Source organism: Octopus bimaculoides, chromosome 23 (assembly GCF_001194135.2).
Source record: "Octopus bimaculoides isolate UCB-OBI-ISO-001 chromosome 23, ASM119413v2, whole genome shotgun sequence".
NCBI classification, from domain to species: domain Eukaryota; kingdom Metazoa; phylum Mollusca; class Cephalopoda; order Octopoda; family Octopodidae; genus Octopus; species Octopus bimaculoides.
Window position 1 is genome coordinate 17,580,168 of NC_069003.1, and position 26,302 is coordinate 17,606,469.

Consider the following 26,302-nt stretch of genomic DNA (forward strand, 5'->3'; position numbering starts at 1 on the left):
TATATATATAAGGTCGTTTGTGTGTGTGTGTAAGTGTTTCTGTGTCTTCATGCTGCGATCATGTGAACAAGAACAGTGACATTATTTTAAGCCATCAATTCGTACACAATGTCCAATAGCTCAGTGGTTTTGTGAAAAAGGTTGATGGCAGGAAGTGCATCCAGCCATAAAATACTGTCTCAATAATCCCATCCAATAGATGTACAAAGGTTCACACACAAATATACATGCAGGTGTGGCAGGGTGATTAAGAAATTTGCTTCTCAGCCACATGGTTTTAAGTTCAGTTCCATGGTACAATGTCTCGAGCAAATGTCTTCTGCTATACCCACAAATCAATCAAAGCTTTGTCAGTGGATCTGGTAGACAACAACTGAATGAAGCCCATTGTGTATGTGTATACATACACACACACAGTTTTATGCCTCCTTGTCTTGATATCTTACAAAATGTACTATAGTATTAAGACCATCACCATTATACAATGGAATATAGAATAGCAGTAATGTACTAAAGCATTTACACCATCAAAGTCACACTATGGTATATAGATGGCAGTCTATCAAGTCTGAGAAAGATGGTTCTGCAATTTTTTGTTGAACAACCTGTACAAATGATTTGCTTTATAGTGATCAAATGTATGTGCTGCACATTAGCTCATTTGCTCCATCAAATTGACGTTGCCTGAACAGATGCATGGTGTGCCACATGTCAGGTGTCAAAGTGATCAGAGAGCAACACAAGATGAAGTTTTTTGCTCAAGAACACATTGATTCCCGGATTGGTCAGTGCAAACTCATCTCGTGATCATGGATACAACACCTTAACTAGTAGGTCATGAACCCTTACAATATGGTATATAGAACAGCAATAATGTACTGAATTTGAGAATAATTTCTTACCTTGATAATTCAAAGCCATATTTGTTGATGGTCTCAATGACACTTTTAAATGGTAACTTAGAAGAAAGGGTTCGTCCATGGTAAACTAGGGGCTCATCATCCGGTCCATCCCAACAGTCCACTAGAGAGAGAGAAACAGTTTGAGAATTCTTTCAGGTCATTTAAGTGATTTTCTTGTGACCAAATTTTTAACAAAATGTGTTTCAATTCATTTTGAAAATAATCAAGAGTTTGCAGGAATTTAATAGCATACCTGGTGCTATCATTTATTAGGATAATCATCCCAGGGTTTGTAAAAGAACTTAGATGGTTCACATATACAACAACGGAAGACTTTAATTTGAATATTAAAGTCAATGAAACTACCAGCTTTATGTCACAGAATCAGAAAATGTCTTTGCTAAGTTGGAATCAAAAGGATTAGAGGATTAATTAAAGAACTGAGTAGGCAAGGCTTTGTGGTAAGAAGCATGCTTCCCAACCACATGGTTCCAGGTTGTCCTACTGCATGGCACCATTTCCACTTTAGCCTCAAGCTGACCAGAGCCTTGCGAGTAGATTTGGTAGAGAGAAACTGAAAGAAGCTAGTCATAAGATCATCATCAACATCTAACACCTGTTTTCCATGCTGGCATAGATATATATGTGTGTGTGTGTGTGTGTGTGTGTGTGTGTGGTCTGATCAATAAGTATCCGGACTATTGCCATAGTAATGAAGCTAAAACATGCAGGATGAAACCTCTTGGCACAGATTGACCTTGAACTCTGCTGTGCATGCACAGTAAGTTTTAACGTTGTAGCTCACTTCCACTGTCTACAGCAATGCTTGGAATGAAGGTGTCTAGCGTGTGATCGTCACAATGACCATGACAGGGAAAGTTGAGCAGAGAATCTGTGTCAAATTTTACCAAAAGCTTGGCAACAACTGCTCAGAGGCCTATGCATAGTTTTCAAAACGTTTTCATCGTTCTCGACACAATCAAGGAGATCTTGTGCAACTGAAACCCGAGTGTTTTTTTGGTCAGCTGAAAGCAGTTTTGGCACAACTTAGCAGACACGCATCTCATACCCCAAATCTTCAGTGATAATGGACTGAACTTAAACCATAACTAATCTGCACATCCTCTGATAACTCACGGATGGTGATTTGATAATTTCCCCTCACAGCTGCAAGCACATCTGTGATGTTTTTCTCAGTTCTGTCAATATCAACATTTTTTTGGTCATCTTAGAAACATCTGAACCACTCATACACTTGTGTGCAGCCTCTGAGCAGGAATTGCCATGACAACTTTCTTTGTTGTGGTCAATGCGACAATCACACACTACATACCTTCCTTCCAAGCACTGCTGTAAACAGCAGAAGTAAGCTAGAATGTTAAAACTTCATGTGCATGCACAGTGGAGACCAAGGTCACTCTTTGCCAAGCAGCTTTACTCTGCATGCATTAGCTTCGTTACTATGGCAACAGTCCAGATACTTATTGATCAGACAACATAGATATATATCTGAGTGTGTCTTTGTGTTTGTATTTGTCCCACCTCCACCAGTTGACAATCAGTGTTGTTGTATTTACATCCCTGTAACTTAGCAGTTCAGCAAAAGACACCAATGCAATAAGTACCAGGCTTAAAAAAAAAAGTACTGGGGTCGATTCATTCAACTAAAAGTTCTTCAAGGCAGTGCCCCAGTATGGCCGTAGTCTAATGACTGAAAGAAGTAAAAGATAAAGGATAAGATAGTTTAGTATTGTGATGTTAGAATTAGGGGCTGATATTTATCTCAACAAGCAATCACACTTATTTAGAAAATTGATTACTACAACTTTGAAGCATAGGGTATAATCAACCTCAGGACTTGACTGATAATAATGGGAATGAGAGATAAAATTGACAACAGCAGAATTTGAATTTGGATTGAGAAGAGCCATAATAACTATGAAAGGCATTTTGTCTGACACACTAAAAATTTTGCAAGTTTATTGCCCTACAAAAATATTAACAAAGAAACAAAAAAAAAAAAGACGTTCTTGCTGAAGGGTGATAGGCAAAGTAACAATTCTGCCAGCTCCCCTCCTTCAGTATTTGAAAATATTGGTTTCAGCAATATCAGGGAAGTGGTAGATCAACTACATGAACCCCAGCATTCAACTGGTATTTATCTTATCAACTCTGAAAGAAAGGATGAAAAGTAAAGTCGACCTCGGAGAAATTTGAACACAGAATGTAAAGACGGATGAAATATCGCTAGCATTTTGCCCAGTGTGCTAACAATTCTGCCAGCTTGCCATCTTAGTATTTGAAAATATCGATTCTTTGTAAGAAGTGCAGGACCATTTTTTTGTAGGGGGAACAGACTGTTGATAGGATTAACTCTTTTGTTAACCATATTTCTACTGTAAAACATTGACTTTGTTTCAAGTAATTTTGAAATTAATGCAGAATTTAGTAAAATACCTCAGTCATTAAAACCCTTCTGATACTAAATCACCCTGGTTCTTTGACACAAATTTCCTGTTTTAAAGTGATCTAAATTAAACCTCCATCCATTCAAATTTCATGTTAACCCGTTAGCATTCAGATCACTCTGTCAAATGTAATACTTATTTTTTTTCTTTAACTTGTTTCACTCATTTGATTGTGGCCATGCTGGAGCACTGCCTTTAGATGAACAAATTGACCTGAGGACTTATTCTTTGTAAGCCTAGTACTTATTCTATCAGTGTCTTTTGCTGAACTACTAAGTTACAGGGACATAAACACATCAGCATCAGTTGTCAAGCAATGGTGAGGGACAAACACAGACACACAAATGCATACATATATATATATAATGGGTTTCTTTCAGTTTCTGTCTTCCAAATCCACTCAAAAGGCTTTGGTCAGCCTGATGCTATAGAAGGAGACACTTGCCCAAAGTGTCACACAGTGGAACTGAACCCAGAACCATGTAGTTGGGAAGCAAACGTCTTACTGTACAGCCACTCCTGCACCTATTCATATTGTTTTAACTTAATCATGTATTATCTCATAGCTTTGAGATTTCAATGATATGACTTTATAGTTTAATTTCAGAATAATAATGTAGGGTAGGTGTGAGAAGCCAGAAGGGGTTAATTTGAACAAAAAACACAATAGAATATTTGGGCCAGATATGGCTGATTTGAATATTAAAGGGTTAATTGATGCTCTGAATACAAGCTTAATAATGGCAAAATAATTTTACTAATCTTCATTATTTTAGAATTAATCAAAACAAAGGTAGTGTGTCTCAAAAGAAATGCGGTAACATCATCATCATCATTTAATGTCTATTGTCCATGCTGGCAAGCTACACCAGATTCTAGTTTGATTTAGTGTGGTTTCTACGGCTGGATGCTCTTCCTAAACCCAACCACTTTACAGAGTGTGCTGGGTGCTTTTACATGGCACCGCAATGGATGCTTTTACATGTCACCACATGGGTGCTTTTACACGGCATCGCACGGGTGCTTCTACATGGCACCACCACGAGTACTTTACACCACCAGGAGGATCAGTTCTAATGCTTCTGCTGTGAAGTGTGGGTCTTCTTGAGTATGGCAAGATGCTAGATATCTCAGTCCTTTGTCATCTTGCCTGAAAGGTTCAGCATCCAAAGGTTGTTCTTGAGTACTTGATCCTAAGTCTTCCATCCAGTTTGAGAGATCAGCACTTCTTTACGGAGCTATCGGCATCCATCCGCATCTCATGACCAAACCAGCACAGTCTTCTCTCTTGCACACAGCAACCAATTCCTCTTACACTTAACTTCTCTCTCAGAACACTGGCACTCTGTCAAACATGTACACTTACATTACATATCCAGTGGAGCATACTAACCTCGTTCCTTTCTAACCTTTGCATGTCCTCTGCATTCAAGGCTCATGTCTCACTACCATATAGAATTGCTGTCCGTATACATGCATTATGCAATCTTCCTTTTACTTGGAGAGGGGAACCTTTCATGATCAACAGAGGTAACAGCTCTCTGAATTTCCTCCATCCTATTTTTATTTGAGCTATCATATCCTCCGTGCATCCTCTCCCACTACTAATTTGGTCCCCTAGTATTATATCCTTATGGATAAACAAATACACTGCAACAGTGTAATAACAATATATAATTGAAACAGATGGAAGTAACCAGATGGAATGTAACAACAATCTTTTAAGAACTAACAATCCAACATGCTAGCTTGAATTGTAAATATTGAACTTCGGCTTTGAACTATCAACACACAAACTGAGGAACTAGCACAAACTAGCTCACCTACTCAGATTGCTATTATTTACATGTAGTGGTCTAGTCCATTTTCACCAGGGGGCATTGTACTCTCGCACAATACCTAGGTAGCAGAAATTATCTACTACTTCTAATGAGCCACCAGGGTATTTGAGAGAATCAATTTCCCGAGTCTAAAGTTTTTATGAATCATGAAACTACCTTCTTTGATAACCTTCCAATTAACTCACTGCACCTCTTGTGTGTCTATAGCTTACACTGGGTACACCATACAGAGTTCATGCCTACACTTTTACTACAAATTGAACAGGTCCACCTACCTGAGGTGGGTAGGGTCCTCCTGTCAGTTTTCTTGTTTACTAGATCCTTAGTTTTTGCTAATTTAACCTTGAGGCCCTTAGATTCCAAGTTTTGCTCCACACCTGGAATTTTTCATCTAGCTCTGATAGGGAATCCACTATGAGGATAACAAAATGGTAAATTAAGCTGATGTTTGGAACATGAATTAGCATGAAATTTTAATGGAAGATATTAAACCAGGTCATTTTAAAAAAGAAGGTTTGTATCATAGAACCGAGAGGGATTTCAGAAAGGTTAAACATAACTGAATAGTCAGCACTATTGATTGTTCAAGAATGTAATGAAATGACCACTGGTTGATGACAGTTGCACATTTTTTTCATTTGAGATACTTTCAAATAAAACAGATTATGTGAGGACAGAGGCCTTCCTAAGCAAGATTTTAGAAAAACTACTTGGATGTACAGTAAAGCATAAATATAATACCTTCATATCTATGCCAGCTTTAGGAGGTGGAATCTCTGTCAATCAATGTTGACTGTGTATGTGCAAGTGAGGAAAACATGTTTTGAAGAAGACTGGCAGTTGCTCATACACTGCTGAAACGAACTCCTTGCAGACTGATATATTTGACTATTTTTCATTATAGATTCATAATTTGCAAATAGAAAAGGATATACAAAAACTTAAAGAAAAGTTTAACATTTAATGCAGAAAATATGCATTGTATGAAAATGAACAATATTCTGCCTGGTCAAAAATTTAAGACCATGACAAATAAAAAGTTTAAATCTAGTATAAACTATAAAAATTCTGGTATTTATGTCCAAGCTTTCTGGGTCAACAACTGCCAGTCACTCCCTGTCTATTTCATAACAACAACAATGGGAAAAGCTAAAATGTTGGTAGATTTTGAACATGGTAGAATTGTAGAGCTCCAGAAGTAAGGTCTTTCTCAATATGCCATCTCCAGTGAAACTGGCTGGAGTAAAACTGCCATAATAAACTTCTTAATAGACCCTGAGGCATACAGATTTTAAAAAAATCGACAGGCTGGCTGAAGAAAATTTCACCAGCATTGAGTAGAAGGATTCGACGGGAAGTTAGGGAAGACACTAGTTGATCATCAAAACCAGATTAAGGCACTTATGAATGCAGAATGCAGCTCAAGGATGATAAGACAACATTTGAGAGAGAGAGGCTTTAAAAATCTTAAACATCTTCAGAGATCTTGTCTTCTTTCATGCCACAAAACTACTTGTTTAGAATTTGCTCAGAATCATCAGACCTGTGATGTTCACAACTAGAAGAAAGTTTTGTTCTCAGATAAGAAGAAATTCAACCTTGATGGTCCTGATGGTTTCCAACAATATTGGCATATAATAGATATTCTACCAGAGACTTTTTCATCGAGGCATAATGGTGGAGGCTCTATCATGTGTGGGGTACTTTCTCGTACAGAGGAACTATGGAGCTTCATGTTGTGCGGGGACATCAAACAGCAGCTCTTGACTGAAGGCCCTCATTTGTGTGGAGAAGACTGGATTTATCAACAGGATAATGCTACAATCCATAATGCTCACAGCAAAAGGATTTCTTCATAGTAAATAACATTCATCTTTTGAATCATCCTCCATGTTTTCCTGACTTAAATCCCATAAAAAATCTTTGGGGATGGATGGCAAGAGACATTTACAAAAATGGAATACAGTTTGTGGATGCTCTTTGCCAGGCATTCTTCACCTCAAAGCATAACATTTATGTTGAGTATACCACAGCAAATTTTTGAAGTTATTCGCAGGAATGGTGGAGCTACTAACAATTGAGTCCCCTTGTTTACTATTTATTCATTGTTTTCATCTGTTATTTGTCATGGTCTTAAAGTTTTGATCAGGCAAAATATTGTAAGTTTTCATACAATGCATATTTTCTGTATTAAATGTTAAACATTTCTTTAGGTTTTCATATATCTTTTTCTAATTGCCAATAATGAATCTTTAATGAAAAATAGTCAAATATATCAGTCTGCAAGGAGTCCATTGTGACAGTTTTTCACTGGTCTTAACATTTTGTCCAGCAGCATATATACAAGTCTTGCCTCCACTATGTGCACCCAAATCAGATCCTGATAACACTGTGTAACAAAATTTTAATTTTTTTTTGGTCTTTGGTCAGTAAGTGTTATTTCCTATTTGCTTCTATCTAGAAATCAAAGGAAATGACCACTATTCCCTTCAAACTTTGCTTTGTGACCTGGACATCAATGTTTTGAAACTGACCTATTTTCCATTACATTTCAGACAGATTCAGTGCTGAGTTGCTGAAGCAGAAATATCATTATAATAAATTTTCTGCTCAGAACCACAGATTTGCTTGTCAATTGCTTCACCTTAACCAGTTGAGCATGACCCTTAGTGGCTGACAATATGTACTTCTCTAATCATGAGCAAGAGTAGTGGGGGAACATCATAGCCATGTGTTGAGAGGGATTCTTTGGGGTTTGAATTAGTATAACAATAGCAAAGTTTGAAGGAAATATTAGCCCTTTTTCTTATTTTCTAGGGAAATAACAGTTGCTACTCAAGGACAAAAACTGTGTTACACAGTGCAATTGGCATGTTACCAAATGAAAATAAAGTGCAGACAGATGTTGTGTATCCAAATCGATGAAATGAAATAACATGCTGAATGGATAAGAGAGGAAGGAGATATCTCACATTCAACACATCTGCATCCTTTCTTCAAAACTTTGATATAACCTTCTATGCTTGCTGGTCCCTTCAACTGGTCATCCATAAGATATCTGAAACAACAGAAATTACATTAAAACAACAAAACATTATAACATCCTAGTTTAGTGGGGGGGGGTTGTCATAAATGAAATATTGGTTTAAAATTTTGGTGGAATTTGAACTCAAGGCATAAAGATAGACAAAATGCGGCAAAAAGCATTTTGCCTGGTGTGCTAATGATTCTGCCAGCTCACTGCCTTAATAATAATAATAATAATAATAATAATATATACTAATGATAATCTTTTCTATTATAGGCATAAGGCCTGAAATTTGGGGGAGGGGTCTAGTTGATTACATTGACCCCAATGTTCAACTAGCACTTATATAATTGACCCTGAAAGGATGAAAGGCAAAGTCGACTTTGGTGGAATTTGAACTAAGACCTTAGAGATGGATGAAATGCTGCTAAGCATTTTGCCCAGTGCACTAACAATTCTGCCTGCTTGCTGCCTATGTCATAAATGAAATATTGATAGCAGGATGCTTTTGATTTTGTTGGTAGTATGGCACCAAAAACTGCTCTACAACAAGAAAGTTCTCTTCACAACCATGTGGATTTTGAGTTCAATCACACTGCATGGCACCTTGGGCAAGTGTCCTCTACTGTAGTCCTGGTCCAACCAAATGCAGGATAATGCTAATAATAGCCTGAACAGGATAAGCTACCCCTATTTTGCAGGAAAAAGCGAGATTTCTATACATCTTAAATTTGCAGAAGAATGTGGGGTGTGGGCAGTGTAGCTTAATCGGTCTAGAGCACTGCGACGTATAATCACAGAGGTGTGAGTTCGAGTCTCATAGCTGGCCGCCAACACTTTTTTCTGAAAAATAGGGGTAGCTTATCCTGTTCAGGCTATATTATTAGCATTACCCTGTGTTTGCAAATATATATATATGTATACATTCTCAAGATTCACTGGTCCCACTCCGGAACTATACAGTCATTATATTGACGACTGTATTGGTGTGACCTTGCTCTCCCATGAACATCTAGACTCCTTCCTCTCTTTTGTTCAATCCTTCCATCCTGCCCTCGAATTCTCCTGCACTATTTCCAACACTTCCATCGCCTTTCTCGACATTTCGGTCAGCATTCATCACTCCACTCTCACCACCTCCGTCCACTACAAACACACTGACTCACACTCATACCTCAACTTCTCCTCCTCCTCCCACCCTAAACACACCAAGTTCTCCATCCCCTATTCCACAGGCTCTGCAGTGACAACCATGACTTTGAGACTCAGTCTCAACTCATGGTTTGCCACTTCATCCTTCGTGGATATCCCCTCACCCTTGCCAGAGCATGTTCCGTGGACCGTGAACCTGCTCTCTTCCCTGCCTCTCCAACACAACATTCTCTGAGCCTTCCGGCAACTCCAGTCTGACCCTTCCACTTTGCACATCTTCCCTAACCTACCCCTCCCCTCCTTCAAATGAGCCCACAACTTACGTGACCTGCTGGTCCACAGTTTCTTCACTAACTCCACCTCCCAATCCGGCTCATTCCCCTGCCCCTGCCCACGCTGCCACACTTGCCTCTACCTCTCCAGCACCACCATCCTCACATGCACCAATCGTCGACCCTATCATATCACTGACTCCTTCACCTGTACTTTTAGCAATGTCATTTACTGCATCTCCTGCTATCTCAGTCCTTCTCTGTACATCGGTCAAATAGGACGCTGCTTGGCTGACCAGTTCGCAGAACACCTCCGAGACATCAAACTCGGCAATGACACCCCTGTCTTGTGCCATTTCTGCTCTACCGGTCATTCTTTACAGCACCTGTCTGTGTTTGGATTGTCCTTGTACAGGGGCCATCTGGACTCCCATCTTTGCTGTGAACAGGAATTAATCTTCTCTCTTCGCTCCTTTGCACCACATGGGCTCAACTCCTTTCCCCTCCTCTTACACCCACCTCTCCTCTCTTGCTCTGACACCTACTTCCTCTCTTCACTCCTACCTACCCCTCTCCCTTCATAGTCATCCCCTCCATCGTTACCCCACCTCCACCATGCCTGTATATCCCATCCCACCCCCACATCATGCCACACCACATTGCACCACCCTAGCACTGACCACTTCCCAGCACCTACACCATCATCCACACACCCACACATTAAGGTCACCAGCCCCTATCCACACGCGCACCTTCGTTTTGGGATCACCACTACTTTATTATCTCCCCTTCTTCCTAACTCTGTCTGGCCATCACCATGACTGACTGCCAGCCACTAAAGCTTTTATTATTCTCTCTCTGTTTATTTTCTCGTGTTCCTTTCTGTTGAAGAGCGTAGGCTTGAAACATAAAAGACTTTCTCACCTTCCTGAGCATTAAACTAATACACCTGCTTGTTGTTTACACACCTGTCTTCGTCTTTTGCTTTGTTTGTAAATTCCAACTATATATATATGTAGATAGATAGATAGATAGACAGGTGGGTAGGTAGTTAGATAGAGATAGACAGACAGACACACACAAACATACATACATATGTGTTTGCTTCTCCAAAAATCCCTTAACCATAGATGATGATATTGCTATTTCCCCTGTCAATGGTTCATTTGCAGGCTTCATAGCTTCCAAGACATTAAATAAGAGATCCCCATTTCAAAAACAAGAAAGTGTTAGTGACAAGAAGGGTATCCAACTAAAACAATGCTTCAGTAATACATTTGTCTAACCAATGCTAGTATGGAAAAATAGATGTAAAAAAAAAACCAAACAAACAAACAATAAAAAACAAAGAAACTTTTGAGTTGGAAATGTACTGACCAGGCCCTTCTTTTAGAGTCTCCAAGACTGGTTAGCAGAATGGAAAAAGGGAAGTTAACCTTCAACAGGAAATATGGTTCAAATGCTTACAAAAAAATGGACTCCATTAATGACAGATAGTCAAAGACAAGGTAGTGGTGATAGATTAAGCCAACCCACCAAGTCCAGAAACAGCACTTCCAATGTATTTCCATAGTTTTTGTCTACAAATTTTCCTCCGAAAGTTTTGGTCTATTCATCACTGTGGTAGAAGACACATGCCCAAGTTTCTGCCCAGTGGGAACCAAACAGAATTCTGTGGCTACAAAATAAACCATAACCACCTAGCCATATCTTCATTCCTTTAAAGAGCAGAATTATCTGACAGACCTTCTGATGGGATTCATTTGTTTCAGTTTGTTTTTACATCTGTTTTCCTATGCTAGCATGAGTTAACATGAGACATTGTTTTACAACTGGATGCTCTTGCTGTCACTCATCCTTATCTGTTTTTCAGCTACAGAATTTCTTGTCCCACACATCTATGAAGATGTGAAGCCAGGGGATGATTTGTGGACAGAATTGTAAACATTATCTCTTGTTTGCAATTTAAAGAGGATTGCAAATTTAAACAAGGACACACACATACCTTTTATCTTTTACTATTTCAGTCATTAGACTGTGGCCAGGCTGGAGCACTGCCTTGAAGAATTTTCAGATGAATGAATCAACTTCAGTACTTCTTTTTAAGTCTAGTACTTATTCTATTGGTCTTTTTGCTGAACTGCTAAGTTACTGGGACATAAACACAGAAATACACATACACGCACACACATATGATGAGCTTCTTTCAGTTTCCGTCTACCAAATTCACTCACAGGGCTTTGGTCGGCCCAAGGCTATAGTAAAAACATTTGCCCAAGGTGCCATACAGTGGAACTGACCATGAAGCCATATAGTTCAAAAGCGAACTTTACCACACAGTCATGATATTCTAAGTCGCTTTTATCTAAGAAGTGAAAAATGTATGGTTGGTCTGTTGGTCTGTTCTGTCTTACATTTGGCATGGCTATGTCATAAGAAGTTTGCTTCCCAACTACATGGTTCCAGGTTCACTCACACTGCATGGCACCTTCCACAAGTGTCTTTAAAAGGCCACCAAAGCCTTGCAAGTGGATTTGGTAGACAGAAACTGAAAGAAGCAGTTCAGTAAGAGAAACTGATAGAATAAATACCAGGCTTAGCAAAAAAATTAACTACTGGGATTGATTCATTTGAATAAAACTTCTTCAAGGCAGTGCCCCAGCATGGTTGCAGTCTAATGACTGAAACAAGTAAAAAAAAAGGGGGAAATGTTGGTGAAGGAGCCTTACTTACGTGTTATGAGAACTAGCTATGAAATAGTGACACAGGGGTTGAGACATATCTTGACAAATATTTTTGTGTTCTGGGCTGAAGATTTCACAATCATCTGACAAGAGATAAGCTGTAAAACCTGGAAAAGTGAAACAGATTAGCAGGAGATTAATTGAGAAAATAAAGAGAACAGTCATTGAGGTATGGATTTTACCCTTTTCTTACCATATTTCTGCTGAAACACACTGCCTTTGTTTTGAAAATACTGAAGAATTTAATAAAATAACTTGGCTGGTATTAAGCAGGTTTGATATAAGAAAGTTTCACTTTAAAGCAAGAGTTTTTTTTATACTAAATTATTATTTTGAAAATTAACTGAAACAAAAAGCAGTGTATTTCTACTGAAATATGGTAACAAAAAGGTTTAAAAGTAAGGAAAGAACACATAACTCAATGTAGTAGAAGTAGTAGTAGTGTGGGTGCATAGCCTAGTGGTTAGGATGTTGCATTCATGATCACGAGATTGTGGTTTCAATTCCAAGACCAGATGATATGTTGTGTTCTTGAGCAAAACACTTCATTTCACGTTGCTCTGTGATCACTCCAACACCTGACATGTGGTACATCGTACACCTGTTCAAGCAATGTTGATCTGGTGAACATACATTTGATCACTATAAACAAACCATTTGTGCAGGTCGTTCAGCAAAAGTTGAACACTCATACATCATCTTCAACAGGAGGATCCTGCAGTAGTAACAGTAACAACATCACACTGTCATACAACTATTTACCATTGTCTTAACTGCTGAACAGTAAACTAAACTAAAAGACAACTTACCATCAATACCTAGGTGGCCTTTGGTTCGACCTTCACTGGAAGGTTCATATTTGTTTATTAATTCCCAACATCGTTCTTTTGTAACTCTAGGTTCCTGATAAAAGAAGAAACATTCAAGAATGGTTTGACTGTTGCCGTAAAAACTCAAAAATATTAGAGTGGTTTTGAAGAATTTACAGAATTACATGAAAAGGTTATGGAAATTTTTGCAGGCATGGCAGTGTGCAAAGAAGCTTGCTTCCCAACCACATGGTTCTGGGTTGAGTTCCATTGTGTGGCACCTTGGGCAAGTGTCTTCTACTATAGCCGCAGGCTGATCAAAGCCTTGTGAGTGGATTTATTAGATGGAAACTGAAAGAAGCCCATCATGAGTGTGTGTGTGTGTGTGTGTGTGTGTGTGTGTGTCTTTGTGTCTAAACTTGTCCCCCACTACCAATTGACATCCAGTGCTGGTGTATTTACATCTGTTACTTAGCAGTTCAGCAGAAGGGACTGATAGAATAAGGCTTAACAAAAAATAAGGTCGATTCATTTGACTAAACATTCTTGATGGTCATGCTCCAACATGGCTGCAATCTAATGACTAAAACAAGTAAAAGATAAAAGATAAACAGAATTTGCAGAATTTCAAGTAACTTTTATTAAATTATATGTAAATGTAGCAGAATTTGCTTCAATTAAATCTAATCTATATAGCAGATATATAAACAGGGATAATCTTTAGCTATTTCTCTGTAGATTGGAAAAATGATGAACAACCTGAATCAATTTTCAAATCTTATTGGATTCTCATTAGGGGCACCTACAACAACTTGACCAATCTCAATAAATAAGCACACAATCTATCAGGTCATACCATAAGTTCTGTCTGAATTTTGAATAAAGAAAACAAGTGATCAAATGTTATATTTAATTGAAATTTAATCATCAATGTACTTTCCCTGATTATCTATGACTTCCTTCCATCTATTTAGAAGCTTTTTAATCCCATCAATGCAAAACTCTTTTGGTTTCAAAGCGAAGAACTCTGAAATGTCAGTTGTGACCTCCTCCTGGCTTGCGAAAGTTATGTCCCCCAAATGATTCTGTAAACTATGAAACAAATGGTAGTTTGAAGGAGCAAGGTCGGGAGAATATGGTGGATGAGGAATTTTTTCCCAACCAAGCTCTTCGATCGTCTGTGATGTGAACTTTGCAGTGTGGGATCGTGCATTGTCCTGATAAAACATCACTCCTTTTTAATTCACTAAAGCAGGTCTTTTTTTTCTTCAAAGCTTGGTTCAAACGCTCTAATTGCTGACAGTAGACTTGAGCATTGATTGTTGCATTAGGTGGTAACAATTCAAAGTGAATTACTCCTTTGCAATCCCACCAGATAGAGAGAAGAACCTTTTTTCCATGAAGTTCCCTTCTCGGTTGTGGTTGAGCTTTTACCAAGCCACTGTTTACGACATTTATCTACAGAATTATCAGAGTAATAAGCATTCAAAAAAGTATGTATGTATAGAAATGTATGAATGAAGTCTTTAAGGTTTAAGATTCAAATCAAGGAAATGTAATAATAATTTTAAGCAGTTCAAAACTGAGTAGTGAAATGCAGAATTAGGTTGGCTGATTGTGAGAAACACATATTGATCGCTTCGCTAAAAACTGCAGGTGGTATGGGTTATTTCCCTTGGGTTGTTTAAATAAAATATTAGTAATATGTAGTAGAAGATAGAAGGATCCATTGGAGGGGCCCTGTTATTGATTTTTTTTTTCAACAATCTAAGTATGTCACGAGGTTTCCAGACATGAGTTCTACTCATGTGTCAAATAAAGTATAAAAGTGATATTGTCTGCAAAAATTAGAAATTGGACACACAAAAAAGCAATATTCAAAGTAATTGAACATAAACAATGAAACCTGTAAAATATTTCTAAATTTGATAGCTCAATTAGTTTCATGAAAATGTTGTATGAACTGTAAAGAAGCAATAAATATGATTTGTAAAATAAGTGTAAGTGATACAGGGTGTCCAAACTGAATGTGGTGTGGAAGTTTGGTTTCATTGTTTAAGAATTTTAAGCATTCAAAATATGAGTTCATTGTATGGGGACACACTTATTAAATACGTTCTGGAACCAAAAATTTATGTACTGTCATCAGAAACGTTTAACTGGAAAAATGCAGAATTATTGGAGTTATGGGCATTGAAAGTGTACATGCATCAAGAAAGTGCAATAATAAGGTTTAGCAGTTCAAAACTGTGAGTAGTGAAATGCAGAATTAGGTCCGCTGATTGTGAGAATCAAATATTGACGGCTTCGCTAAAAACTAACAAATGTAAATGCAGCTGCTATGGGTTATTTCCCTTGAGTGTTTAAAAAAAATATTGTGCAGATGCTAGGAGTTATTTCCCTTGGGTGTTTTTTAAAAAAATAGTTATATGAGGCAGATATAAGGATCCCTTCCAGGGGCCGTATTATCGGTTTTTTTCAACAATCTAAATATGTCAGGACATTTCCAGACACAAGTTCTACTCATGTGTCAAGTTTCATCAAAATCAATAAAACGATGTAGGAGGAGTTAGCTAACAATGCCACAAACAAACATACACTGATTTTCTACATATGTAGTAGATATATATATATATACCAAATTGCTGAATCAAGTGATGAAAGTAATGGATAGGGTCATAATCCAATTAATTAGGGAGAGAGCTAGCCTAGATGAGATGCAGTTTGGTTTTGTGCCAGGGAGAAGCACCACTGATGCTATATTTCTGGTAAGGTAACTGCAGGAGAAATATCTAGCCAAAGATAAAGCTCTGTACTTGGCTTTTGTTGACTTGGAGAATGTCTTTGACAGCGTCCCCCAATATCTTATCTGGTGGTCAATGCAGAAACTTGGGATAAATGAGAGGTTGGTAAGAGCTGTACAAGCCCTGTACAGGGATACTGTCAGTAAGATGAGGGTTGACAACAAATATAGCGAAGAATTCCAGGTAGAAGGGTTCACCAAGGATCAGTCCTCAGCTCCCTCTTATTCATCATAGTCTTCTAAGCAATAACAAAGGAATTCAAGACAGGCTGCCCCTGGGAGCTCCTCTTTTAGCTGAATTGCTACCAGAACTAGAGATGAAGTTTCAGGTGTGGAAGCAAGGTCTAAAATCAAAGGGCCTTAGAGTCAATGTAGCAAAAACCAAAGTCCTAATAAGCAGGAAAGAAAACAAATCACAAACCCCTTGAAGTAGATGGCCGTGCTTGCTCTGTAGAAAAGGCGTGGGTAGAAACTCCATAAGATGTACCCAGTGTAAGCTATGGACACATAATAGGTGCAGCAATATCAAAGAAAGTTTAACTTGGAAGATAGCTTTTGTGTGGCAGATGCACAGGGGCAATAAACACTGAAGATGTACAGAAAACAGATTCCATCACATGTCAAGGGGGAAAACTAGAAGTAGCTGATAGCTTCCACTACCTAGGCGACCAAGTCTGTAGTGGCAGCCCTGAGAGCATAGCTGCTAGAATAAGGATAGCCTGGGCAAAACTCAGAAAGCTCCTACCTCTGCTGGCAACTAAGAGCCTCTTGCTCAGAGCGAAAGGTAGACTGTATGATGCATGTGTGCAAACTGCCATGCTACATGGCAGTGAAACATGGACCATGACTGCTGAGGATATGCATAGGCTTGAAAGGAATGAAGCTAGTATGATCTGCTGGATGTGTAATGTCAGTGTGCATGCACGACAGAGTGTAAGTGTCCTGAGAAGCATCAGATGTGGTATGCAAGAGAGATGACTGCGCTGGTTTGGTCATATGTTGCGTATGGATGAGGACAGTTGTGTGAAGGAGTGTCACACCCTAATAGTGGAAGGAACCTGCAGAAGAGGTAGACCCAGGAAGACATGGGATGAGGTGGTGAAGCATGACCTTCGAATATTGGGTCTCACAGAGGCAATGACAAGAGACCGAGACCTTTGGAAATATGCTATGATTGAGAGGACCCCGCAAGTAAAGTGAGATCGCAGCCATAGCTGAAGCCAATGTTGCATAATTGGCCCATTTAATAGCACTCTTGAAGCAGTGGGCGATATGATGTGCTTGAGAAGACCTGTTGAGTCAAGTGAAATCGTAGTCGTGGCTAGTGCCGCCTGACTGGCACCCATGCTGGTGGTATATAAAAAGCACCATTCAAGCGTGGGTTGATGTTAGTGCTACCTGACTGGCTCCCTGTGCCAGTGGCATGTAAAAAGTACCATCTGAACATGGTCGCTGCCAGTGCCCCCTAACTGGCTTCCGTGCTGGTGGCATGTAAAAAACAACAGCTGAACATGGTCAATGCCAGTTCCTCCTGACTGGCTCCCATGCTGGTAGCACATAAAAAGCACCCGCTACACTCTCAGAGTGGTTGGTTAGGAAGGGCATCCAACTGTAGAAACCTTTCCAGTCCTCTGTCAAACCTCCCAACCCATGCCAGCATGGAAAACAGACATTAAACGGTGATGATGATGATGACTGCTGTATTTTGGGATGGTCATTTTCTTTTTTTTTTTGGTGAAATAAACACACACATTATATAGTCATTCTTCACTCATGTTCATTGTCTGGACATTTTTCATTCTGAGAATGAAATAAGTAGGGCAAGAGCACACATGGAGATGGAAAGTGTCACTGAAGAGGTCACAGATATGGGACAAAAGATTATGCATTTCCTCATACTTATTGAGGTCTTTGGTAAAAAAATACTTTCTGCAAAGAAATATTTTTGTTATTTCTGCATGATATTTCTAATGTGTGTGTGTGTGTGTGCGCGTGCTTTCATGGTTTCACATTTGATAAAGTAGAATTCCAATTAAAATGCTGTTACCATAGGAAAAAGTATCTGGGGAGCCAATCTGAGAACCACTGATACATGTTTCCATGTCAACCACATTAATAAACAGGAATTGATTAAAAAAAAAAACACAACACAAAAAAGACACAACTGGTTCCCAGGCCCAACAGTGGATCTGTCCACTTTGAAGGTCAGAAAAACTGAGAAATAAGTAATAAATGAATTATATTCTGATATGGTAACAAGGTTAGTGAATAGGTCAGATATATATCAATATGCCAATGATAATGTCGTTAGTATTACTAACATTAACAAAGCCACCATTAATGAAGCCATTGAAAGTTTTGGCAGCCATTTGTGTGTATGTGTGAGGTGAGATAAGTTTGCTATGTTCTCTCTCTCTCTCTCCCTCCAATTGTCTCTTATAAGAGCAAACACTTTGCATGTCTCCTACATCTCTCATACCAAACTTTCTCTTCTTCTAATCAATCCCTGACACATAACAGCACTATGTTCTTTCTCATACACTCCACTACACAACACCTTTTTCTCTTTCTCTCTGGCCCACCCACTCACTAATTCCACTCTCCCTCTCTCTTTCTCTCTCATTCAACCTTCACTCTCCCTCACTCACCCACTCATTCATTCAACCCTCATCTCTCAATCTCAATCATTCCACCCTATCTCTCACTTAATCAACTCACTCTCTCTTGTTTGATCACCTTTTTTCTCATTCACACATTCACTCAACTCCATCTTTCTCTTTCTCTCGCTCTCTCTCTCCCTCCCTCCCTCCCTCAATCACTTCTTCTTTCTCTCACTTACTCAGTCTCTACCTCAGAGCAAAGTTTCACTTTGATTCAAGAGAAACACAAATAAGAATGAAAAGATTAAAAACAAAACAAAAAAACAAAAAAAAAAACTCAAAATGACATGCCACTCACCCCTTGCTCAGCTTCCACAAACATTTGTAAGTCCTCGAGTGACATAAACTCAGAATTTGTTGCATACCTGAAGCAATAATGAAAAGCAGAGGCCATTAACATGTTATTTTAGTTATGAAAGTAGAAAGGTGTCCTTGCTGGTTTTTAACTTAAACTCAAGCCAACTAGACTAGCATTTAGACATGGCAGACTAAGACTTGTAGCTTTGAAAAAAAGAAAAGAATCAAACTAATGTGAAAAAAACATACATAAGAAAACAAATAAATATAGGCATGGGTATGGCTGTGTGGTTTAAGGGGCGTGCTTCTCAACTATGTGGTCTTAGGTTCAGTTCCAGTATAGGTAAAAGTTTTCTAATGTATCCCAATGCAGACAAAATGAGTAATATAAATGTATGGAAGCTGAATGAAATCTGCTGTATAATGTGTGTGTGTGCATGCATCTGGGTCAATGTCTACATTATGCCTTTCACATAAGAAATGCACTGAGCAACAGCTTATTGATAGAAGAGGTGACAGGGATAGAGAGATAGAGAGATGGATAGATGGATGTTTGTGTGTGTATGTGTAAGTGTGTATGTGTATATACCATATAAGTCAGTGTACAGGACAGAAATTGAACCTTAAGAAAATAGCCCCCAAACCAGAGGTCATAATAAACATTGAGTATAAAATTCACACCTTAACATACTGTAGTTTATAGTGTCACCAACAGTAATGGAGAACAGCATAAAACACTTGCACAACTCATATGGTCCTACAGTTAAATATTTTCCACTGAAACTGAACAGATATGTTTGGGAAGCTGGATTAATGTAAAGTTATATAAAAATTAAAAAATATTTTATAACCTTTTAGATAACAGCAACAAGACAAGTTTGCTGACATAGACCAGTCACCAGTTGCAAAAGTGACAATGATGAGCAGTAAACAATTAGTTAATGCATCAAGGGTGAAAAACTGATTTCAAATTTTAGCATAAGGCCAGAATTTTGGGGGAAATTTTGTATTACATTGACCACACTGCTCAACTGTTACTGCCCAGCATGGCAATGATTCTGCCATCTTGCCACCTTATCATGAATGAAATATTGCTAGTAGACTTATACAGTGAGTAAAGCTTAAAGCCTACATTTTAAAAAGAAATTCTGGGGCTTTCTTAGTTACCCATTTGGCTTGTACACCAGCAGACATGTGCATGTGTGTATATACATACACACACACACATATATATATATATATATATACACACACACACACATTGTAAACTGGTCTGCTAGTAGTGAAAACCCCGCAACCTATAATAGTGTGTCACTAAAACCAAAAGAATTTTTATAACCATATCTATGTATATTGTTTACTCCTTCCCTTTCCTTATGAGGAAAGGGCAGGTGCCCTCTTAAGCTTTGAATCACTAGGTCTGATAAGATGAAACAAAAAAAATAATAAAATCAGTTAAAATCTGCTTGGAATTAATTACTAGCCTGTATGGTCTGGCTAAGTCAAAATGGTTTTTTGTATTCTTCCTTTCTACTTGAAGTGTTTAAATGTAGTTACAATAATATGTCCTTCTGTTGAAATGAAATTTCAGTAAATTTCTATATCTTTGAGGATTGCTCTGCATTTTACATTTAATGTAATGCTCACATTGCTTAAATAAATGGAGTCGCATGAAACAATCGTACTGCATTAACTTTGAATATCCTTGTTGCTTATTTTGATTATATATATACACGGCAAATAAGAAAGTTGAGAGGATATAAAATCAACAGACATCAACTGCTAAACATTCCAGTATGTTTATTTATTCAAATGTATTGGATGAATACACACACATATATTAATGGTACAGATTATCAAGTAGAAAAAGTTGGTAGTTGCATAAACAAGGGTGTGGGAGCATATAAGCATATAGGAACAAGGGAGCAATTGAGCAAATGAACAGATTGTCAAAAAACTGAATGGGTGGGCAGGTGCTAGTTCCTTACGGCCGTTTCTGCCAAGAGGCAACGATACCTTCCAGGTTATCTCCATCTCTTCAGTGTTATGTAGGGATGACCAGATAAGGCTTAGATAATGAATGTGCCCCTAGGCTTCTTCAGAGGGTCTAAGTGGTGGGGCTAACACATATAAATGCCAGTTAATAATAGCAACAGTGTGTTTGTCTTTTTAAAATAGAGTAGAAGAAGAAGAATGGTAAGAATAAGAACAAGCATGAGAATACAAGCGAAGTACATCATAATATAATGATTTGGGCATAGCAAGGGGAAATAAGATATAGACTTCCTGTGATGTATTATAAGATCCATGTTATTTCATCCAGTGGTGGATAGGTGAATATAGTTGTTCTCAGGAGGAGTTTTTACAGGAAAGGTAATTTTAGGCAGTAGTTCACATTATGTTTCCATAGAACTTCAGTGGTGAATTTGATGGTATGGTCCATGTTATGGAGGTGAAAATTTAGTAGGTGTAACGTTGCAGAGGGTATGGCATAAGTAGCTTATGATGAACCTATCTTAGGAAATTTGGTACATGAGTCCAACCCATGCTAGCATGGAAAGCGGACATTAAACAATGATGATGATGATGATGATGAGTGTATCAATGAGGGAAAGGAACCAGGAGAGGTCAAAGTGCGATGTTAGTGTTTGATACTTGTTTGCCGATCAACAAGTCTCGAAATCCCTATGTGTAGTGGGGTGGGATCATGGTCAGTCCTACAACCTAATTGGTCAGGTCATTATTTGAAAACAATGGCATGGTTCTGGTTCATTGATGTTTAACAAATAAAACAATGGCCAGCAGGGGTAAGTGAACAAGCGAAATAAAACTAATAAAACAAATAAATAAGATAACTAAAGCAACTAAAACGATGGAAAGAGAATCCTATAGGATAGCATAAGAAAAGAATATAAACATATAAAAATATAAAACATATATCTATCTATCGGGGGAATCTGCTGTAAATGGTTAAACATCCAGTATATTGGATAGGTACTATCCCTTAGTTGGTTTCTCAGCCTCTAACTCACAGAGAAATATATATATATATATATATATATATATATATATATGCACACACACACACACACTTTATTTGTGGAGTAACCAGACTACACCACAAATAAAGAATATTTATCAACTCATTCTCACTTCCCTTGGTGAAGAGGATTGGCCTGCAAGAACCCTGTGCCAGTGCCATGTTAAAAGCATCCAGCACACACTTTAAAGTGGTTGGTGTTAGGAAGCCCATCCAGCCATAGCAACCAAGCCAAATCAGACTGGAACCTGGTGCAGCTCTCCACCTTGTCAGCTCGGGACAAACCATCCAATCCAGACGTTCAAGGATGATGATGACAATGATATATGTATAAAGGTCGTTTGCGAAAGGTCGAGGTAGGGGACCTATGGTTGCAGTCATGGTGGGTTGCGTAGGTATGATAGAATGTACTTTATTTCGTGCAGACAAGGATTAAACACCTCACTCCTGCTACTGAGGTAAATATCTGGGCATTGAGTGTCTTTTAAAATCGCCCTCTTCTCAGCCAGGCATAATCTGCACTTCCTACTACAGCTTGCATCTTTCTATGATCTTCCACTTTATGCTGTACTCTGTGGTACTTTCTTTTAAAGCCCAGACATGCTTGGCTAGGGTTGTGGCGTTATGTCTCTCTGGGATGTTGAATGAAAACTTGTGGTTATTAAAGCGGGTTCTGAAGGAGCCTTCCGTTGTGCCCACATATTTCCACATGCTCGGTTGTCCATTGGGTCCTGTTGCTGTTACAAAGATTTTAGAACTAGCTTTTTTGCTTGTTATATATATATATATCTCTATGTAAACAAGCGTTCTTATTCCTAAAGCCCATGGAATAATATCATTGACCCCTTTATATCTCTATGTAAACAAACCTTCTAACGGTCACTGACCATGTAACATCTCTGCTCGTAAGTTACCTCATCATTTCGTTTTTGTCTTGCTATTATATGTTTTATTATGAACTCCCTGAAGAGAAATATATGAGGAACCCCAACAGCTCTTTCTTCTTTGTGAAAGAGCTCTCATTTATTTTGAAACATGTGTAGGAATTAAAGGAACTTTTATTGACATGCGTTTTGCTCCATTTATTATTATTATCCATATCTTCTCAAAATGTATCACTTTAACTTGGTATCTCTACCTGTAAAACGGCTGTGATATCTTGGTTTTTAGTGTAATTTTGCTACCTCTGGTAACTATTAACATATTTAAATTATCAAAGGTTTTAATAACTGAGATAATATTAATATATGCATAAACTAATATATATATATATATATATATATATTACAACAAAATTTTATATAGAGTTACCCAAGGTTTCGCACCCACAAAACCAAAGCCTTGGGGACAGCTCACAAGACTCTTTATGAATACAAAATTTTAAAATATCTATGTCGCAGAGGTGAGGAAATGCTCAGAACTCAAGGAATACGTACAAATGTTAATGAGTATGGGTTATTTCCCCTTAATCACAAAGGCAAAAAACCCTTTATAGACTCGGAGAGGCCTAACGAGCAAACGAGGAGATCCAAATGGGCCTGGATGATCAATTAATTTCCACCTGACATCATACAGGGTCCCTTGATCTTTGAGGTGCCACACATGGCAGGCCAGGGAAGTGACAAACCATCTTTCTGGGATTCTGAAGGATAACTGGTGGTTAAGAAAACATTTCTTGAACGAAGTACTCGCTGGACCAATATATTTATAAACATGGGATGGGGCCCTATTCACACTTCTGGTAACATATGGCTCGGAGTTGGTCATCCCATCGGTGTCGAAGATGAATGTTAGCGGAACTGGGAATGGCAGATACTCCCTCCAAGTAGTTGGTCCTGGATAGGTCATTATTTCTAGGTGCAGCGTTTGTACTGGTCAGGCTATCTGCATCTATGGTTTGCTCATTATCTGTAGTGGTGGTACTGGGATCTTCAGTGATGCTCTCTGTGATGGTCCTGGCTTGGTTACTATCTACGGGCGTGGCAACTGTATTGGTGTCAGACCTGATTAATCTGCTAATAATATTGCTGTTTGATGTTACATAAAAAACATTTTATCAAGTACCGACAATACAAGGGAGGAGGCAGGTTGCTCTTGCAGGGTATATAATAACTGTCCAGTAGGAGGCCAATGTGAGGCTGAAGGGGTCATCTAGATCTAATATCCGTAATAACAGTAATGTCACATCTTTCGTCACACATCTGTGACCTCTTCAGTGACACTTTTCATTTTCATGTGTGCTCTTGCTCCACTTACTCCATTCTGTCCTTCTAAGATGTGAATACTTATGTGCGCATGCGTTTGCGTCCGTGTTTGCATGTGTGTATGTGTAAGTCCTTGATCTTAGCAGCAGTATGGCCCTCTCCTCAGCCCCATCCTCTCACCCCATTGTGCTGCTGCTGTCCTAAGACCCGAAAATTTGGTACAATTCCTGTATCCCTTTGCGTTTGCGTGTTCACTCTCTGTGTCTGTGTGTTTGCCCACGGTGTGGCCAACGTGGTAGTTGTTGTTATTGCCATCATTGTCACTGCCACTGCTGCTGTCATTATCAGTCGTGTTGCTGATATTATTGTGTGTGTGTGTGTATGGGTTCGCTTCTTACGTTGTATGTATCCATGCCCTTTATGTAAACTTGTTTATCTATTTATTTTATCTATCTCTATTTCTTATATTTATCAGAGGTATGTGACAAATATATTTATCTATTTATATATTTATTTATTTATCTATCTCTATTTCTCATATGTATCACAGGTAAGTGCGTACATATCTATTGTATTTGTATTTCCCTGTATATATCTGTGTATTATTTACGAATTTTTTTCTTTTTTTCCCTCTCTCTTCTCTTCCATTCTGTCTTTAGTCATGTGGTATGGTGGTGGGTGTTACTGTTCCATTTGTGTTTTCTATTGAGGTGCGGTCTGTCTACTGCTATGTGTGTAACCTCTGTGATCTAAGTGTCATGTCAGTTCTATGCGTTGATAATACTTTAACCTCTATGCTATAAAATGAGCCTCCATGTTCTGCCTGAGCATGTTGGTAGAGAACTGATGAGCTTTTCTCTTCTTTGAGCTCTTGCCAATATTCACCTATACGCTCTCCTATGCTGTGTGCAGTCTCTCCAGTGTAGGTAGTTGTCATGTTTCTGCATCATCCCTCAATACATTGTAAGCTATAAACTACATTCCTAACCTTCCAGTTAACTCATGGGTTCATCCTACATACAACACAACTGTACTCCATACACGGGGACTTATCAAAGGGACAGGTTCTACAGATCAGGGATTTTATAGGGGCACCAGGCCTCTCTACTACTTTAATCTGTAGATTAACCTTAATGTTTTTATAAAAAGGTATGCTAGTTCGCAGTCAGGGGTAACATCAATGAACATGACACTCTGGTGATTTTGTTGCCATAACAGGTGTTGGCCTTATTTATGTTATTACTGGTCCTTTCTGTGCTGTTCCAGGACTTACTCCTGTACAGCAGGTAGGATCCCCTTAGTATCACTCTCTATGATGGCTTTGTACTTAGTCCTGGCTCCTTTGTACACTCTAATCCTGTCCCTTTGATTGTAGCCAAAGAACTGCATGCGATGGATGAAGTGCTGCATATGTCTTTCTAATTCCATAGGATCGCAACACAAATTGATATATATATATATATATATATATATAAATATATAAAACCAAATTCGATGACTGGCACCCGTGCCTGTGGAGCGCTAACAGCACCATCCGAGCGTGATCATTGCCAGAGCAGTTATCTGGCTTTCGTGCCGGTGGAACTTAAAAGGCACCATTTGACCATGATTGTTACCAGCGATGCCTTACTGGCACTTGTGCCGGTGGCATGTGAAAAAACATTCAAGTGAGGTCGATGAGGCATGTTACCACTAGACTGAAACAGCTGTAAGACATTGTCCCATCTTTGGTCACAAGATGTCCTTTTTAATTACTGAAATGACATATGTCACATGTATTTGTATATTGCTTTTATTGTACTCTTAGTTGAAAAATAAACAGGTAAATTGACATAATACAATGTCTGCAAGTTGATGAATACCACACATTCCCCTCCATTTTCTTATTGCTATATACATATATATATATATACATACATATATATATATACATATATACATATATATATACATATATACATATACACATATACATATATATACATACATATACATATATATATACATATACATATATATACATATATATACATATACATATATATACATATATATACATATACATATATATACATATATATA

General features: G+C 38.3%; 1 protein-coding gene across 4 annotated transcripts in view; it reads right to left on the minus strand.

Moving 5' to 3' along the window:
- Nucleotides 1–26,302, minus strand: part of LOC106870770 (inactive phospholipase C-like protein 2) — a 196,819-nt gene that overhangs the window by 82,789 nt on the left and 87,728 nt on the right. For all 4 annotated transcript variants that reach the window (XM_052976011.1, XM_052976010.1, XM_052976012.1 and 1 more), the window contains exons 8-12: nucleotides 18,978–19,044; nucleotides 13,217–13,310; nucleotides 12,397–12,514; nucleotides 8,184–8,269; nucleotides 903–1,023 (exon numbers count right to left, since the gene is read on the minus strand). In XM_052976011.1, the coding sequence (XP_052831971.1) occupies nucleotides 903–1,023; nucleotides 8,184–8,269; nucleotides 12,397–12,514; nucleotides 13,217–13,310; nucleotides 18,978–19,044 (486 nt within the window). The remainder of the gene's footprint in view (nucleotides 1–902; nucleotides 1,024–8,183; nucleotides 8,270–12,396; nucleotides 12,515–13,216; nucleotides 13,311–18,977; nucleotides 19,045–26,302) is intronic.